This window comes from Pagrus pagrus (assembly GCF_965226575.1).
Source record: "Pagrus pagrus genome assembly, chromosome: 19".
In the NCBI taxonomy this organism is placed as follows: domain Eukaryota; kingdom Metazoa; phylum Chordata; class Actinopteri; order Spariformes; family Sparidae; genus Pagrus; species Pagrus pagrus.
This window is the reverse complement of record NC_140203.1, coordinates 22,496,791-22,516,171: the sequence shown is the minus strand read 5'-3', so window position 1 is coordinate 22,516,171 and position 19,381 is coordinate 22,496,791. Positions and strand designations below refer to the sequence as shown.

The 19,381-nt window shown below is 45.0% G+C and overlaps 1 protein-coding gene and 1 long non-coding RNA gene across 3 annotated transcripts; both read right to left on the bottom strand.

Annotated features, from left to right (window-relative positions):
• Nucleotides 1-279: 279 nt before the first annotated feature.
• LOC311274605 lies at nt 280-867 on the bottom strand. Its single transcript, XR_014624771.1, has 3 exons — nt 778-867; nt 426-497; nt 280-312 (listed from the first exon to the last, which is right to left on the bottom strand). It is a non-coding gene; the product is annotated as an uncharacterized lncRNA (long non-coding RNA).
• Nucleotides 868-8,736: 7,869 nt separating this feature from the next.
• On the bottom strand, nt 8,737-10,484 carry LOC311275464 (ciliary microtubule inner protein 2B-like). Of its 2 annotated transcripts, XR_014624870.1 has the most exons (4): nt 10,333-10,484; nt 9,871-9,997; nt 9,443-9,659; nt 8,737-8,822 (listed from the first exon to the last, which is right to left on the bottom strand). XR_014624870.1 is itself a non-coding variant. In XM_084384043.1 (3 exons), exons 1-3 carry the CDS (start codon nt 10,423-10,425, stop codon nt 9,616-9,618), a joined length of 264 nt encoding a protein of 87 aa, XP_084240169.1. In that variant the 5' UTR covers nt 10,426-10,484; the 3' UTR covers nt 8,829-9,615. The 2 variants fall into 2 exon arrangements, 1 of the variants encoding a protein (XP_084240169.1); XM_084384043.1 differs by lacking the exon at nt 8,737-8,822 and having other exon boundaries at nt 8,829-9,659.
• Nucleotides 10,485-19,381: the final 8,897 nt, after the last annotated feature.

Genomic DNA, 19,381 nt, shown 5'->3' with positions numbered 1-19,381 from the left:
TCTCTGTCTTTTTCTCCCTCTCTGTGGTGTGTTGGCATCCTCTTCCTGGCCACTTTCAACCCCTCCCTCCTGAACAGGCTCAATGTCTACTGTCTCACTCCCTCGATCTTCTTCTGTCTCCTCTTCCTAGCCACTGTTAGCCCCTCCCTCCTGAACAAATTCTAGCACAATGTCTACTGTCTCAGTCCCTCGATCCTCTTCTGTCTCCATGTGTCCCTCATCAATTGCATGATCCTCCATCTTCTGCTGTCTCCATGTGTCCCTCTCTCTCTTCCATCTCCTCATCTCGCTCCCTCATCTCATGCTGTGTCCCTAAATGATATCATTAATATTTATTAATATCCTACATGAATGCCCTGATACTAATAATTAGGATCAGATAAGGTGAATGTTCAAACTTATTTTCTATGCAAGTCAGAACTCACTTCCTCCATCTTGTGCTGTCTCCATGTTTCCCTCAAGTTGATCTCTCTTCCTCACCTCATGTGGCTGTGTCCCTTAATGATTAACACATTAATATTTATTAATATAATATCCTACATGAGTGCTCTGAATCTATTAGTTCAAGGCTAGGGTAGATTATGAGAAAGTTCAAAAGAATATTCTGTCAGAACACTAGGCTAGCTAGCAGGCACAGTTAGCCAGATCAGACCAAAACAATGAGACTAACATTAGCCATGCTAGGCTAGGCTAACAAGGTAAGGCTCTCAATGCATGATAATGTCTTACTGTCATCACTCTTGTGAGGAAATGCATTCAAAAGCCACTCTGACTCACCTTTAACTTCTTCAATATAGGATTCACCAGTTTGTTTCATAATATTCATCAAAATCTTTTCTGCCTCAGACAGCTCCATGTCCGTGTCAGCCATTTTGAATGCTGTTTAAGGGCACCAACTACACTTACGCCCTTCTGGCTCTGAACAAACATGTGGGTCCTAAATACATGTAGGCTCCAAACATTACTCACACTTTTGTGTTAGGTCTTTATTGTTTTATTGCTTTATTCAATACAGTTTGATCTCAGATAGGTCTTTTTGGCACCATTGGATAGAGCTCATCAAGACCTTTATTTTGATATAAGAACCCATATTCGCCCAAAATGCCACTTACGCCCCTCTGGCTCCAAGCCCTCGATTTAATCATGACATGATTTGGCCTGATTCCAAGTCCATCTGACAGCACAATGATAATCCACAGGTAATATTTTATGTGCACCAATATAGCTATGAATTATATGTAGACTGGGGTTTTAATTACTGGGAAATAAATTACCATTCTGATGGAGACTGTGAGGAACGAGGCTGAGCACTATCAGTGTTGGACTCAGAGTCAGTTTCTGGCTCCGATGGCTCAAACAGGTAGGGCTGGGTCCTTCAGACGATGCTGCTAGCACTAGCTTCCAGTGTTGCTGTAGGCTACGTCCTTGTGCAGTACACAGAGGGCTCCCCTCCTGCGCGTGGGCGTGGTTCCAGCGCCTCTTACTGACACACCCCCAGCGTTTCACAGCAGAGAGAAGTGCTTGTTTTTCCATGATTTTGAGACCTAATTTTATATACTTAGCAATTTTTGTAATCTTTCAAATTTGGCTTAGTGGTCAATGATACATGTTACTGTGGTGTGACAAACTCATAACACAATTTTTTTGCTGCTTTACACGCACTTTAAACTTAAACATATTGTTACCTTTTTAACCCTCTTGCTGTCCGAACCGTAGTTGGGATCTGGTTATGTTTGGCTCATTGCTGGTAACTGGCGTCTTGGAGTCCGGGCCAAAGTGTAGGAAGGAAGGAGGACGAAGTCGAACCGTTCGTGCAGAACTGCACATTTAATTCCTTCGTTTATCAAGAGCAGAACACACAATACTGGGCCTGGTCAAACTCTGGACACTGTTGCAGACTAGACACTCGAGCATTAACAGCACCTAGCTCTCTTTTTGTGCCTCTATCACTGTAGATGTCTTTTTCTTTTCTGTTTACCTTCCTGTACCACTACGTCACACACACGCGCCGGCCATGGTCTTAAAGGGACAGGGCTGGCCGGTGACACTACCCCCACTCTGGATGATGATTCACACTTTAACATCACTCCAGCGTTACAACTAAGGAAAAGAAACATGAGACATTATAAATTCAAACATTTCCCATAGCAACCCTTGTTTCCCACAGTCTTTGAATGAGCCTTACTCTTATGGCAAAACAACTTCAGGTGAAGGACAATGTTGATATAACATCCATGGAAGCATGCTGCATATCCTTCCCATAGAGCTGTAACTGAGCAGCAAAATAACATTCACAGTCCATACATACTGAAAGGAAGTAATGTCGTCCATTAAACTATCTACTGTAAAGCGAGTCTTCTGTTACTTTCAGACACAAGTGAAGTGAATTAGCTATTACACCTTAATTACATATAAACAAATCAAAGGCTCTTTTGTTTGTGCATGTTTCTATTGTATTCTCAAGTTAACTCAAAGGTGCAGGGTGTTTAAACCAAGATATGCAGCTAAACAGTGTCCAGATCACTCAACTTAGTCAGTTAACTACTAAATAGGCCCATAAAAGTATGCAAAAATGTACAAACTTTATAGAACAGTTACAGCTTCAACACTTATGGAACTTTTTTTTTCCTCTGAGGAGGGCAGCGATCCGCCTACACCCTACCTCAGGTCAAGATAAGTTCTTCTCTTTCCTTTAAACTGGGTTTAGTGACTTACCCAGTCACCAAACATGTCTGGTGGTCGGCGACCCCTCTGGGGTCTCTGGAGAGGCGTAGAGTTCAACAGAGGACGATGATCCTGTCCCCCGGCAGCCGACTGGGTGCCAGCCCCATCCAGTTGGGGCTGAGCAGGAAGAACAGGGAGCTGGCTGCAGCTAGGCTGGTCTGGAGATGAGGAGTAGAGACCCAGAAGGGCCTCCAGGGCTCCATCCTCGGTGTCTGATGAAGCGTTGTCCAGGTTACGACTGTCGATGTCTGGAGTGAGGGAGCTGGAGTGGTAGGGCTTGAGCCTGTCATGGTGGACTACTTTGGTCTTTGCTCTCGGGCTCTTTTTGATCCGGTAGACCAAGTCGTCCAGCTGTCCCACGACGAAATAAGGGCCCTCGTAGGAAGGTAAGAATTTCCGTACCCTGTCTTTCACCCTCTTCGTCCCTTTTATCAGGTACCAGACTGCATCACCAACTTTGTGTTGCACCTGACAGATGTTTTTGTCATACTGTGGTTTGGCCCGTTCAACAGATTTGCCCAGCACTTCCCGTGCCAGCTGGTGTGAGAGCTCCAATCTTTCTCTGAGCTGCTGGACATACTGTGGAGGTGTGTTCGAGTTGTCAGTATCCGGGGGCAGACCAGCAACCAGGTCAATTGGCTCAGTTATCTCTCTTCCAAAGAGCATCATGTTGGGTGTCAGGCCTGTGGAACTGTGCTTGGTTGCTCGATAAGCCATCACTGCATATGGAATCATGACATCCCAGTCCCAGTGGCAGCGCTCAACAGTGGTGGCTAATATTTTCTGCAAGGTGGCATTAAAGCGCTCCACTTGGCCGTCAGACTGAGGATGAAACGGTGTTGTTCGTGTCTTGTCAATTCCCAGTAGTGCGCACATCTCCTGGAACACGGCTGATTCAAAGTTGGTGCCCTGGTCACTGTGCAGGCACTGAGGGGCTCCAAATCTACACACCCACTCGGAGGTAATCTTTTCTGCCACCGTCACTGCCTGCTCGTTGGGGACAGGGTAGGCCTCCACCCATTTGCTGAAGTAGTCTTGTACTACAAGTATGTAGCGCTTACACCTCTCTGTTTCATTTAGGGGTCCCATCAAATCGACTGCTATCCACTCCATGGGAGCACCAACCCGCACTGTACCCATAGCAGCCTGAGGGGTTCTCTTCGGTTGAGCCTTCAAAGCGCAGCTTGTGCAGGTGCGGCACCAGAGTGTGACATCATCTTTCATATTATACCAGAAGTACCTGGTCTTAAGGCGTGCAAGGGTTCTCTCCACCCCGAAGTGACCGCCCACTGAGCCATCATGCATCTGTTCCAACACGGAGGCATGGTACAGGCGGGGCAACAGGATCTGGGGGTAGAACACTTGGCCTTCTGTGCAGTAGAATTTCCTCAGCAAGACTCCATCCTTCCGATAGAGTCGTTTCCATTGTGCCCAGTAGGCTTTGGCAGCTGGACTGCAGGGGGCTACGTCAGTCCACGATGGTCGGTCTCCTGCGTCCATCCACTTCCTTACTGGTGATATATCCGGGTCATTTAGTTGGGCGTGGTTCAACTGTTCCTGGGTCCAGCCGCAGAACAGGTTAGTGTGAGATGGCTCACTCACCTTGTGGATGCTTGGACGGGTGGGAGCACTGCCACCGCTGTAGTCGCTGGAGGTGACCTCTACCCCCACTGGCGGAAACTCTGGCTTAGATGTTAAACGGCCCCCACAGTAGTCAAGCTCCACTACCCCCACTGGAGGTTGCTCTGTGAATGTTTCCGTGGCAACTTCCTCAGCTGAAAAGTCATCTAGGCTGCACTGCACCGCCTTATGCTGATGCTGGGCGCTTAGATTAGGCTCTGGCACCGTACATGGACATGACTCACGGCACGGCCTCCTTGAGAGTGCGTCCGCATTTTGGTGGTGTCTCCCGGGGCGATGGATCACCTCGAAATCGTACTCTGGTGGTGCAGTAATTTTGCTCCGTAGCTGACAGCCGCCTGCTCCCATAGGCTAGAACCCTCTCCTCACCCCTTTGTGTTTGGGAGAGGACTGCCCCGATTCCCCAATCACTGGCGTCGGTGTCGAGAAACAACTTGCCTTCGTCGAGGGGGTAGCCTAGCACAGGCGCAGATGTTAGCTGGCTTTTCAGTGCCTCGAATGCTTCCTGGCATTCCGTTGTCCAGTCGAAGCGGGCATACTTTTTGGTGAGTTCATGGAGCTGCTTGGCAAGCGTGGCAAAATCCTGCACGAAACGTCTGTAATAGGAAGCCAAGTCGACGAACTGACGTACCTCTGAGATGTTTTGGGGCGTTGGCCACTCAACCACTTTCTGGATCTTTTGGGGGTCAGTGGCGACACCTCTGGCAGAGACGTTGTGCCCCAGATAGGCCACTTCCTCCCGGAACAGGCAGCACTTGGAAGGCTTCAGCTTGAGGTTGGCTTCCCGTAGCCTGGTGAACACTTGGCTGAGGCACTCCAGCATTTCAGTAGCATCCCGCCCCAGAACAATAATATCATCAAGATACACCAAGCACGTTTCCCACTGCAGCCCAGCCAGGACACGACCCATAAGGCGTTGGAACATGGCCGGCGTGTTACAAAGCCCGAACGGCATCACATTCCATTCAAAGAGTCCTTTCCGGGTGCCGAAAGCTGCAGCTTTGCGGGCCCTTGGCGTCATTTCCACCTGCCAGTAGCCGGATGTTAAGTCCAAGGTGCTGAAGTACTTGGCAGTGGAGAGTGTATCCAGAGTATCCTGGATGCGTGGCAGGGGATAGGCGTCCTTGATGGTCCGTTCATTTAAGGGTCGGTAATCCACACATAACCGTGGGCTCTGATCTTTCTTTCTTACCATCACGATCGGTGCGGCCCAGCTGCTGTTGCTGGGTTGTGCTACACCGCTCTCCAGGCTCTGCTGCACCTGTTGGTCGGCTGCAAGCTGTTTGTCACTGGCCATCCTGCGTGGGGGGTATTTTACAGGTGGCCCAGGGGTGGTCAGGATATCATGCTGTACGAGGTTAGCAGGTGACTGGGGACAGAAGCAGAGACAGAATTAACAGGCTCAGACACTGTTGAGGCCTCTATTGGCTGAAGCTCTACCTCTCTCATAACTTTCGCTGGCTGAAGGAGCGGGGCCACGGCCCCTTTCCTTAGGGTGACAGGTGCAGTGCCAGGGTTGAAGACCCTGATGGGGATGTTGGTAAATTGCTGCATCTGAACAACAATGCGGGCCACTAACACATGGTGCTTTTCGATAAAACCTTTGGTGGGGCTCAACATCATATCTCCCTCAGCAGCGTGACGGAGGCGGGCAGTGCCGGGCACTACATATTCACAACCCGATGCCAGCACGTTTGTGCGGGCCACTCGGACAATATGCACCTCGGGCTGGTGGTTTGGGTTGAAGCGGGGAACCTTTTCACCGAAGAGGGTTATCTCTCTGTGCCCATAGTCCAGGTGTGCACGTGCCTGCCGCAGAAAAGGGTGCCCCAGGATAATCTCTGTGCCCTCAGCGGTGTCGGCTATGATGAAGTTCACGTTGGTTATCCTGCTCCCCGCGTGCACTGGTAGATTGACTTCCCCCATGACTGTCAAGCCCTTGGGTCCGATGCCCTGCAAGACCTCCGCGGTGGAGGGCTGGATCTGAGGTCTGAACTCGACAGGAATAGAGTCAAAGTGGTGGAGAGGCAGCACATTTCTCTGAGCAGTGGGGTCTAGCAGAGCACACATTTCCAGTCCATGTACCAGTATTTTAACACTCATCTCACCTTCCAGGCCACTGGTGCAGGTAACCACTGTGCCTGGGTGGGGAGCTGGGGTCAGGTTGACACTTGAGGTGAGCTGTTTGGGTCGACGAGGAGAAGGGCAGTTCCTCTGCAGATGCCCTACACCAGAGCAGTTGTGGCAGATGATCTCCGCTGAGGTAATTTCAACATTTCTGTGTCTCTTTGGCGGCCACCGCTGGTGAAAGCTTGCTTTTCTGTCTGGTGGGTTGGCGGACCCCGCAGCTACCCCTACTGGCTCATCACACAGCATCACACTTGTATCTTCTCTTACTGTCGCTGCCCTGGCTCTCCGCTCTGCCAAACTCCGTTGACCTGGCTGCATCAGCTGGGTGACCGCTCTGGCAGCCCTTCTGGTTGTCTCGTACCTGTGTGCTACTTCGTATGCTCTGGCCAGGGTGCGAGGCTGCTCCTCCAGCAGTCTTTGAACCACCTCAGCATCAGCCAAGGCGTTGGTGAAGACCTCCACGCTGATGGCGTCCTGTTCCCGCTCTGTACGATCAGCATACACGATGGAAACTTTCTCGTAGATATCATCCCTCAGACTGTGCAGAGCTTCGCTCGGCCCTCTCACTCTCTGTCTCAGTTCAATGCCTATGGCTGCTGCATGCTCTGAACATGGCCCGTAGGCAGCGTCCACTTCATCCACAATCCGCTGGTAACTCCATCGAGTAGATCTGGGGTTCTTATGGACAATAGCACCAGCAGCACCGGTCAGGCTGAATCTGAGCTGGACAGCCATGGTCTTCTCCGACCAGTGGTTGGCCTGGGCACAGCTTTCAAACAGGTAAAGAAAGTCTTTCCATGAGCCCGATCCATCAAAACGACCCGGTTGTAAAGTGGGGATTCTCTCTCTCCTCATCACTACTGTCCACACAATCACCGCCACGCACCATGCAGGAGGAAAGACGTTGTGGTGCGGACTTGGCTCTTCTCCAGCTAGGCTGTCCACTGGAGTCAGGCTCTCTACCCCAGGGGAGTGGTGCATCACAGTGGGGGGCAGAGTAATAATCACGAGTCCGTTCTGCGTAACCACGTCTCACAGACTGGGACATACATGGCGTGAAGGGGGACACAGCAGGCTGGGGAGCTGGTGGATGGGCCAGAAAGGAGGGGTCGTTTTTCGCGGCATACACATTGTTCACGGGGGAAAAGGGGTTTGCCGGCCGGCTGTCAAAAGTCTGATAAAAGTCATTGTTTGTGCCATAATGTACGGCTGCGGCTGGGGTAGAAACCATATTTCGGGGGCCATCATAACAGTATTGAGGGGGAAACATAGACTCACTGTCCACTGCGGTCTCCTGCTTTGCCGGCGTACGGAAAGGATTAGTCAGTACTGAAGGCGGGGGGGTCGGTAACCATGCCCCGCTGAGCAGCGCTGTCCATGGACGCACCGCCGCCCGCCCGTGGTTAGCTCCGTTGCTCCGGTGGTTAGCTCCATGCTAATGCAAAATGGGTTGCGGCTCTCCCCGCCGCCGACACATCTGCCACCCGTTGAATCAACCGAGTCCACATCAGCTCGAACAGTGTCTCTTATGTCCGTTAACAACGGATTGGTGCTAACGTTTGGGCTGATTGACGTTAGCTTCCCGTGTCTCGCAACATCAACATTAGCGCTTGCCGCCGCCATTTCCTCGCATTCACAGCTCTTTTTTTTTCTTCTTATCTTTTCTCCTCTTTCTTGGGCAAACTTTGTATCCCGGACGAGCCCCCAGTGTTACCTTTTTAACCCTCTTGCTGTCCGAACCGTAGTTGGGAGCTGGTTATTATGTTTGGCTCATTGCTGGTAACTGGCGTCTTGGAGTCCGGGCCAAAGTGTAGGAAGGAAGGAGGACGAAGTCGAACCGTTCGTGCAGAACCGCACATTTAATTCCTTCGTTTATCAAGAGCAGAACACACAATACTGGGCCTGGTCAAACTCTGGACACTGTTGCAGACTAGACACTCGAGCATTAACAGCACCTAGCTCTCTTTTTGTGCCTCTATCACTGTAGATGTCTTTTTCTTTTCTGTTTACCTTCCTGTACCACTACGTCACACACACGCGCCGGCCACGGTCTTAAAGGGACAGGGCTGGCCGGTGACAATATTCATCTGTCTTCTTCTTGTCACAGTGAACAGCACAGATGTTCATTCATGTGCCACATATGTTTGAAATCCAACACAAACTGTCAGGACTTCCTGATAACCTCATACATTTGACTCATGCCACAACTTCATCGTGCCAGTAATCGTCATTTTATTGATGGTTTTATAAATGCCTCTTGATGCCGCTCTTTTCCAGTGCAATCTTGGACAGCTGACCATAGGTTTGTCCATACATGAACTTGTATCCTGTGGGATAGTTAGACATGCTTAAACTTTATATTAAGATGGCAGTTCACCCCAAAATCAAAAATACATAATTGTCTAGTTTGTTTGTCTAGTTTCATTATATTCACTTGAATATAATGAAACTAGACGGCACTGTGCTCCTGGAGCTCAAAGTGCCCAAAAAATACATTTGAAAAACTTAACAGGAATGTCTCTTTCTAGGAATCATGACACGGTTACTCAAATTAATGTACAGACCTTGTTGTGACCTTGTCTTTCTACCAAACTACACTTGCCAATCGTATCACTACAGAGAAGGAAGCGTGCATCTACTCATGGGCGAGAGGCTTGTGCTCGTGACCACATGTGATGTACACATAAATGGGGTCATGATTTCTTCTTCTTTTAAATTTTTGGCATTTTGAGCATCACAAGTTGGTTGCAATCTAGTTTCATTATATTCAAGAGAAAGCAGACATATTGAAACTCGGCAACTCGCACCAAAACAGTCTAGATGGATAAAAAGCACTGCAGCTAAGAGGAAAAATATGTATTTTTTATTTTGGGGTGAAAGGTCCCTTTAAATTCGGACAGAGGAATTAATGAATAAATCACAAGACATTATGGTCTGAAACACTGACCTGGGATGTGTCCTGTGAATGATGGCACCACACCCCTGTTGGCTGGATTGATTGATTGATGGCAAGGGAGTTATCGTGCTGTTCCTCCTCACTGTTAAGTCTTGGGTGTTGGGGTCACTTTGCTGCTGCTTCCCGAACTGGATCAGTGCCTCGTTGGTAATCATGGGGTAACTTTAGCCCATCAGGAAGCAAGATGTTGGCACATGTCCTGTGAAACCTGGAAAAAGACATGACTTCAGTGAGATGATGGTGTATTTTAGGAAGTCTTTGGGATGGTTTGCAAGAGATAGAAAGTGTGAAAGCCAGTGTAAATATTGTTCATATAAATGTAAATAACTAATGATTAAGCATTTAGCTTTTCAGTCTCTTTAAGCTCTCTGCTTGGTTGAAAATAATGGAAACAATTGTTGAAGTTCCTGTTGTGGTACCTGAGATGAAGTGCTTGCGCGAGTCATCATCATCCATAGCGTATGGTGTTCCAGCTGGGGTGAAGGGCTTTAAGAGCTTGTAGTCGATCACATGGTTGGACATTGCTATCAAAGGGAGTTTCGGCCTCTGGACAAACATGCATGACTCAGATATTATACAAAATGATGATGTACAGTACCAGACTTGTTTAAACTTTAACAGAAAGTTTGCAAAGATTCTACAAAAAAGGTTAATTAATGTAAATCTCAGGGATATAATGCATGCATCTGTCGTCGGTCCCTCTGGAAAGCTGACCAGTTCTCATTCTCTCTAAAGGGTGGATAACATTACAGTGACACTGGAGTCCCACCATGGATAATTGAACAAGTGTGAACCTACTCAGAGCTGCCATGTCAACATATATGTGTGTGTGTGTGTGTGTGTGTGTGGGCAATAGAGCGAGAACGTGTGTGATGGGTTACCTCAAACTGTTGGCTGCTGTTGTTGGCAACAGCTGGCGGGTCTGACGACAGCCGTTGGATCTTCAAACGGCGCTCCTGGTAAAACTCAGACATCCCTTTCCGACATGCCTCAGAGTAGCTGCAGCCGAAGGAGTTCTGTCTTCTTGGAATGAAGCCTGAAACACCAACAGGTGACATCAGAGCTGGTTCACCTGAATTACTGGTGGCGTCGAGCCATGAAGCCAAAAACCTAAACAAGGACTTTTACTTTGAAATCACCACTGTGAACACTACAAATATGGCTGCTTGGTGTACGTTATCGTGATTTTCAACACTGATCTACGTAACTGGTCGTTTATACTTAATAATTTAGCAAGTGGACAGATTATTCTCATGTTCTCGTCGTCTCATGTTGTTTGAGAAAGGAGCGACCGTGATGGTCGCTCCTGTACTACAACTGGTCCTCAGTACTGTCTAAAACAGCTTCCACATCTCACAACTAAACAGCCTCGGAAATTAAAACAGTTTTAGCCGTGCAGGATATTCGTGCATGGTGTGCAAATGGAAGTTTGTCACTGACAGCAGTTTTTTCACTGCCAATCATGTGGCGTAGCCGAATCGTTTTAGGGCAACATGATAGGGGAAGGTCTGTAGCCTTTTGGTTAAGCTGTCTGTCATGATGCCGCAACCCCTCTCGGTTGATGCCACGCCCCCACGCTAGATCAGGGTCAAAAGTCTGAAACTGAAAAAGCAAGATCTGAAACTGGAAAAAAGATTTGAAACTGGAAAAAAACTAAGATCTGAATCTGAAAAGATAAAACATGCAACTGAAAGAAATAGGATCCCAAATATCAAAACATATGAAAGTGAAAAATGCAAATAAATGATTTGATCATGATTATTTTTAACCTGAAAAAACTTTTTGTACATTTATTTTTATTTTGAATACATTGATGTATTTTTCAAAATTCAAGATCAAAAACTTGAAATTTCATTTTCAAATTTTACTTTTTCAAGTACAAAACTTTTGACCCTGATTTAGCTCCATAGTGGCGGAGATGAGAGCACCTGCTGTCGGCGGACGGAGAGGATAGGTGGCGGGCACATAATGCCGGTGGCCGTGATGGTGGCAGCCGCTGTCGGCGGGACCCTGATTTAGCTCCATACGCCACCGGCATTACGTGCCCGCCAGTGTAAGTGTGTGCTTATGTTATAAACATTGTATTCATTTAATTAAATGCATTTTGCTGAAGGTGCAAATTCTGAAAGTGATTTTACATCGTGCATCCTGTCATGCCCATGTAATGTTAGCAAATGTTATTGCATTTAATCATGACATGATTTGGCCTGATTCCCTGAGCAGAGTCCATCTGACAGCACAATGATAATCTACAAGTAATATTTTATGTGCACCAATATAGCTATGACAAGGAATTATATGTAGACTGGGGTTTTAATTACTGGGAAATAAATTACCATTCTGATGGAGACTGTGAGGAACGAGGCTGAGCACTATCAGTGTCTGACTCAGAGTCAGTTTCTGGCTCTGATGGCTCAAACAGGTAGGGCTGGGTCCTTCAGACGATGCTGCTAGCACTAGCTTCCAGTGTTGCTAGGCTACGTCCTTGTGCAGTACACAGAGGGCTCCCCTCCTGCGCGTGGGCGTGGTTCCAGCGCCTCTAACTGACACGCCCCCAGCGTTTCACAGCAGAGAGAAGTGCTTGTTTTTCCATGATTTTTAGACCTAATTTTATATACTTAGCAATTTTTGTAATCTTTCAAATTTGGCTTAGTGGTCAATGATACATGTTACTGTGGTGTGACAAACTCAACACAATTTTTTTGCTGCTTTACACGCACTTTAAACAATTTGAATGGAGTCTGACTTTAAGTTCAGATTCAGTTTTTTTAACCAACAGCAGTGCGAAATGGCCTTGAGTGATGACTCTGTGTTTTGCATTTTCCATTATAGCGGCATGTTTATTCTTCAAGCAAATGAATGCCGACCCAATGTTCCTACTGTATCCCTTTAAGAAAACACAATTTCATGTGCACTTGCCCTTGTGATTGCTCGCCGCTGCACCTCTGGAAGGGTTTAGTGTCTTCCGAGCAAACAGTTTGATGAGCATGCCCTTTATAACTAACAGGCCGCCTTGGTGCCCCAAAACGCTGCAGGAGGATGTGGACACAACTCATCACCTGTACAAATTGTGTGTTTGAGACTTCTATAATATGGAGTATTCCCAGGCCTCACTGTAAAGGCCGAGCCTCGCATCCACACAATGTCTCCCCTGCTGGGTAGCATCGCCGGCAGCAGACTTTCACCTCCCTGACTTCACTTCTGCTTGTTTACGGAAACTCAACCCAACAACAAGGCGGGAAGTCAAGTGGGACGTATTAAGGGGATTGTTAGAGATGCAGCTGCCATCTGATGGGAAGTAACAACACTTAAACAACACTTCACTTCGACCCATTACATCCTACACAACTCTGAAGACCTGGGCGATGTAATGAGAGCAACGCGGAGCGCCATATTTATGGGCAGATTTGTCAAAGCAATGAGCAACACAGCCATTAGCATTGATAGCAATAGGCAGTGTTGCCTCACTGGCCTAATGGCAAAAGCCAATGTAATGTTACATTAGCGTTCAATTTAATAAAGAAGAGTTGTTGAAAGCATTGCCATGTGCCAATTACTTCATGGCCTGCTGGTCAGCTCACTGTAATTTAAGGTCATTTTCCAGCCTGTGTGGGCAATCAGGAAGTGCAAACTACCACTGGACCTCTCTAGATTACAGTCTCCATCTACACAATTTGACAAGCAACACGTCATGTAATTCACTTTTTGACTTTTCCGTGTTTGGACCGGATCAACCTGTTTTTCCAGCCCAGACTTAAGCCAAATTGGGCACTAGCTGTACACGTGTTAGCCCTGTGGAGCTCACTTTGACGTTAAACTGGGGAATTAAGCACCGCAGTGGTCCGTGGTCCATTTCGCTCTCGCAAATTATGCTCTCTGCTTGACTCTTCCTGTCCTGGCCTCCGTCCCTCAGTCTCTGTTATTTCTCCCATAATGTGTTTTCTTCACCCCTTTTCTTTCCCTCTGCCTCTATTCGTCTTTCCATCCTGCCTCTTTATTTTCACTCCTACACGATGGCAGCCTCTCATCAACCCCCCGACCGTCCTCCTTTCTGTCCCGCTGTCTTGCTCTTTCAAATATTCAATATCCGTTTCTCCTCCTTACTTCTTGCCTCTGATCTCCTCTTTTCTTCTTCACCTTCTTTGCCCCCTTCTCTAACCAACAGCTGACATGTAGCTTCCTGACATAAGTGTCCACTCCACATGTGACTGTTGATCACTCTGGGGTGTGGCATCTGAAGTACATAATGACTGCAGGAGGCATAGATACAAGAGTAGTTTTACACCTGCAGTTTTAGTTTGGTTAAGTCCGACTCAATTTACCCCCTGGTGCAATTAATTTGGGAAGTTCAACTGGTACTGTATAGTATTGGCTAGTATGCGATTGCCAAATGTGTTGTTAATCCATGTTAATGATATAATATGTAACATTTCTGCCTTAAAATGTCTAAAAACGACGAGTAGTACATCATTTGAGTGAAGGTAACGACAGTTGCCTGTCTCCAGTGAGCCCACACTTACATCAATTTGTTTTGTTCTGATTGATGGGACCCTAATGGCGGAAATTACATACCGTGCCTTTAAATTGCATAGCAATTTCTCTCTCACAGAAATATCCATTAGTCCAGATCACAGGACTTTCTTCCTGTATTTACTTTTTCCCTCTCACCACAGGCACATCAGACTAATAAGCAGAGTAAATGTTCTCACATGGTTTGCTGCATTTTGGTTTGCTTGGATATTTCTGTGCATGAAAAAGAAATGCAGATACACTCCAACTCTACAAATCCATCAACTGATTCAGTCCTGAGCAAACAAACTATGGGTGTGAAAACACCCTATAGTTGCTCCGACACCTGTAGTTCAGTTTATTTAGTTTGGACGAAGGAAAGAAATGATATGTTTTTTCTCTTTTAGCTGGAAGATGATTCTTTTTTGACTGACTTTTAACAAATGAACCAAGCTGAGTCAACATGGAGGCACAAAGACTGACAGGTAAATAATGGATCGGACAGCTTTGGTGACTGTCGTCCTGCATCATCAGTGAATCATCATAACCCATGTAAGAAAATCAAATTCTGGTGGTTGACAGCAGGGTACACAGCACTCAGATACTTGTATCATGTTTATTTATGTACCTTTGTGTCACAAAGAATTCACAATGACTGATAATAAGCATTATTAGTGTTTTTTTTAGAATACAACTCGATCGCATGACTGAAACACGGGTATATACAGGACAAAAATACCCCAGGAGCTATTACTGTTGAATCTTGATGTGACTCACTTTTTAATGGACTTACTCAGTTTCTCGTGCAGATCAATCACAACATCCCTTCCTGAACAGATCACAATCAACAGATTTAATTGTAGCTTAGCCTCGATTTCATGCTAAAAATAACATATCTACGGCATCAGAATCTGCCTGGAAGTGGATCAAGACCCTTCTCTTCAGGAGGTGTCTGCCTTGTTGTTTAGTCCACGCCAGAGTTCGATCGACAGCTTTCACACCAGCCGAATGAACCACACTAAGCAGAAAAAAAAAAATGCAGCAGAGTTTGACAAACAAACCCAACTAGTCAAGTCTAAAAGCAGCCTAAAGAACAGAGCAAGGGCTGACACAGTGACACAGGCTGGCCTGAGGAGACCCAAAGCACTGTCCACATTTAAATTTGATAGATTAATTGATCATATGCTTAATGGTCAGTTGTTTCGAGTCTGTGAATCCAATTGTGTGCAATACGATTGAGCTGTTATAAGCTGTTGCTATGGTGACTATGTTCAATTATCTAATAGTCTTGTTCTTTGGCATGTAAAGACTTCCAATATCAATGAGGAAATAATACAAACTCAGAAATATGTATTTTGCGTTTTTTGAGTAAACAAGCCGTTCTGAGGGGAAAATAAGGTCCCAGAACACTGTTTGAAGCTAGAGAGGTGGCAGGGTCCGCCACATAAACAAAGTAAAACAGTATGAACTTGTGTTGTCCTTTAAGATCAGTTTGTTTATTTAGTTTCTTTAGACAAAAAATAAAAAATCAGTCAATGAAGATCTTTCTCTTCTGATTAAAATATCTTCCCCAAAACTACACAGTGCCCCTTTAATGTAGGTGTTATACCATCGGGGTGAGGAGTGAGCTCAGCCAAAAGCTGAAGCTCTTGATCTACCAGTAAATACACGTTACAACTATCACTTATGATCTTGACCTTTGGGTAATGAACAAATAAATGAGACTGTGGATACAAGCAGCTGAAATGAGTTTTCTTCACAGGGTGTCAGGGCTCACTCTGTCGGGAGCTCAGAGTAGAACTGCTGCTTGCTCCTTGTTGAGGGGTGTCTACTGAGGTTTTCTAATTAGGATTCTTCCCTGTGGAGAGATTCCAGGCATGACCAACTGGGGGAAGACCCCAGTGCAGACCCAGAACATGCTGATGGTGTCATGTATTTTATCTGTTGAGCTGGAGGATGACTGGGCTGTTTTATGTAGCCCGTCACGATCCGGACATGGATGAGCAGCAAAAACTGGACGAATGCACAGACGGAGGTGTGGTAGCTTACAACACCTGTCAATCAGGCAAAGAGCCCCAAACCATACCAGTCTGTTTTTGGATGATTTTTCTGACAAGGGACAAGAGAGATGACATCCAGTAAATTTCCCCTGCCACAACTGAACCAGGAAATACATATTTTTATACTAATATAAACATTTTCCCCATCACATACTTTGTTCTTTATATATTTTAACAATTAAAGAAACTAAGTCATCAGTACTCACACATAAGTACATAATACTTTGTAACAATGCACAGCAGCAGAAACACATCTGAGATTTGTGTTTTATTGATCTCAGTTCGCACTGGCTGATGAGCCTCTTAACCCAAATTAGTTGACTTAAGTGGAAAATTGCATGGAAACCCATCTAACCATGTTAGATTTTACACAAGCTGAAACTACACACGTCTAGTTGTATTAACTTAGCACCATAATTGGATGCAGAGGACGTTTGAAGATTGTTTTAGTAATAAGGTACTTCTTTTCTGGAGTCTAAGTTGTGTGAATTAACTATTTAAGTTAATCATACAATTAATTCATACTACTGGAAGAAGAACTATCCTTTAGTCTACATAATGTATCAACTCAGCTCCCTAAGTTATTTATATGTAGTGGCTGAAGATACTTCTGTTGTTGTAATTGTGTTCAGATATCAGTATAAAGATGAATCTGCTTGTAGCTAATCATTATTAAAGTGTTGCAGTGTGAGTGGGTCTAAACTACATTCAATATTTATATTTATCATGGTTAGCAGTGTCTTTATTATTATAAAATCAAGTAACCATGACTTATATTAAAATGTATTAAAGACACAGCAAGTTTTCATCACACGTTTTCCTTAAACTATGAAAAAGAAGGGTCAAACAATGCATGCTGGGAAGTCTGTTGTACTGCTGCAGATCAGGCCCTTTCCCTCCCTTTTAAAACTTATTATACTAAGTAATCTGTACTGAACATGATCATTGTACATGTCACTGTATATTTCGTCTCATTAGTGCATACTAATAGAAGAATAATTAATGACTGGTAAAAAGTTGAATCAATACTAAATCTGGGTAAACAGTGCGTCCCTGTCATCTCATCTAGTGATGAGCAAGTACAACTTTATCTGTATCTGTTCAGCAAGTTGTTTATAAAAGCCTGAAATTGATATGGGTTGAGCAGAAGTTGCTGTATATATTATTTATTAACTATTAACAGAACAGCCTCAGAATTGAGCCACACATAAACTTGATTTAGCTGCTTACTGAGGTTTTTTCTTCATCAGACACATTATACTCAACTCAACTTCAATCAACACATTAACAGTCCAGTTAGATCTTGTTATTTGCAAATCTGAAATATTGCCAAGGTCAAACCAATGCAACCCAGAAGCATAGTTGAACAACTCATCCACACCACTGTAACTCATTATTACAGACACCTGTCTAAACAACACAGCAGTTGCCCACCTACAGTTAGTACAAAATACAGCAGCCAGACTTGTCACTAACACTCGACGCAGAGAACACATCGCTCCAGTCCTGGCTGAATTACACTGGTTACCAATCCATTACAGAATTCAATTAAAACATTTCACTGACTACTTTTAAAGCCCTAAATGATCTTGTTCCACTTTACATTTCAGAACTTCTCGCCCCTTATTCTGCTCCAAGACTCTTCAGATCAGAGAACCAAATCCTGCTAACAGTACCACGGTTCAGACTGAAAACAATCGTGCTTTTATGGGTCCTGTTCCAACACTATGGAACAAACTCCCACTAAATGTCAGAGCAGCTGAGTCAGTGCCACAACTTCATAGTATAATGTCTTAATCTTGCTCTTTTATATTCTGTCTTATCTCTGTGTTTCATATTTCTCGTTTACTGCTCTTTGCACCAGTATTGTATTTCGTGAGGCAGCTGATTTTATTGCATTTTATTTGCTTAATTAGTCTTTCTTGTACTGTACGCTATTATAGTCTGTGAAGCACCTGGTAACTTTGGTTTTTAAAGGTGCTACAGAAAAAAAGTTTATTATTATTATTATCATTAGTCACATGACACTCATACAGAGTACATTATCTGTACCAGATAGTAGTTTCAGCCGAGTAATCAATCAATCAATCAATCAATCAATCAATCAATCAATAAATTTTTTATAGCGGCAATTCACAACAAAAGTCATCTCATGACACTTTCCAAATTGAAAAAACTGCCTTTTAACAGGCAGAAACCCTGAGCAGAACCGGACTCAATGGTGGACGGCCATCTGCCTCGACCGGCTGGGTTATAAGTTACCATTCTGAAAATACCGAAGTAAAGTAAGCTGCGCGGGTAAATGTGTTTTTTCAAGCTTTATCATTGCTCAGGACTGGACCATGTTCCTACTAGCATACTGGACCATTCATCAACGAAGTCTGTTGTAAACAATTGATCTAGAGGTGCAACACAACTTCTACTGTAGTCGTGCACACAGTTTTTTCAGTCAAATGGATGACTGTAGTTGACATCTGTGATGTTTTAAATATAGTGCAGCCTCCGTCAGACAGAAGACCACATGCCATTTACGACAAGAATAGAAGACCCCGTGCTGCTCTCCCCAAAAATGTAAAATTATCCTTCCTTTAGCCAAAAGAAGAAGTAAAATACCTTTCTCCATTTCTGACCCCCTCAACCCCCTTGAGAAATCATATTTTACATGCCATGTAACCATATAGGACATATAATACATCTTCATGTACTTTAAAAGAAATAAACACAGGGTTAAACCGAGGCTAGTAAAGAGAACAAGTATGAATGTCAGCACAGCAGGTGAAGATCTGCACAGGATATGAAGCTTCCACTGGCTGCTTCTGTCAGACGACACAAGCCGGCCTGGAGATCTGTGGCTTTCAGTCTCTGAGAAACAGGCCCGCGATGTACAGAACAGCCAGAGTCAAATGCAGCCAATGATTATTCTAATATTGAGTAATCTGATTATTTTCTCGCTTCATTCATCGTTTTGTCTATAAAACTAAAGAAATCTGTTTACATTTCCCATAGCGGAAGGATATGTATTCAAATTGATTGTTTTATTTCAACCAACAGTCTAAATCCCAACAATATTCAGTTTAGCATCATTTATGACAAAGAAAAGTAACAAACCTTCATATTTGACAACCGTGATCTTTAGTTTCTTGACTTATCAAGTACAAGTCAAACTCGACTCTCAGCTCTCTCTGGGCCTCACATCTGCATGACCTTTTCAAATTCAAATTCAAGACAAAAAACACGAATCAGAATTCCGTATTGATGGTACAATAACAAGGGATGAAGACTCAGCTCTGGCTAGTTTTTTTGGCTTGAAGCTATTTGTGCACCTCAACACACTTTAAACTGCATCCCTCCAGCAGAGACC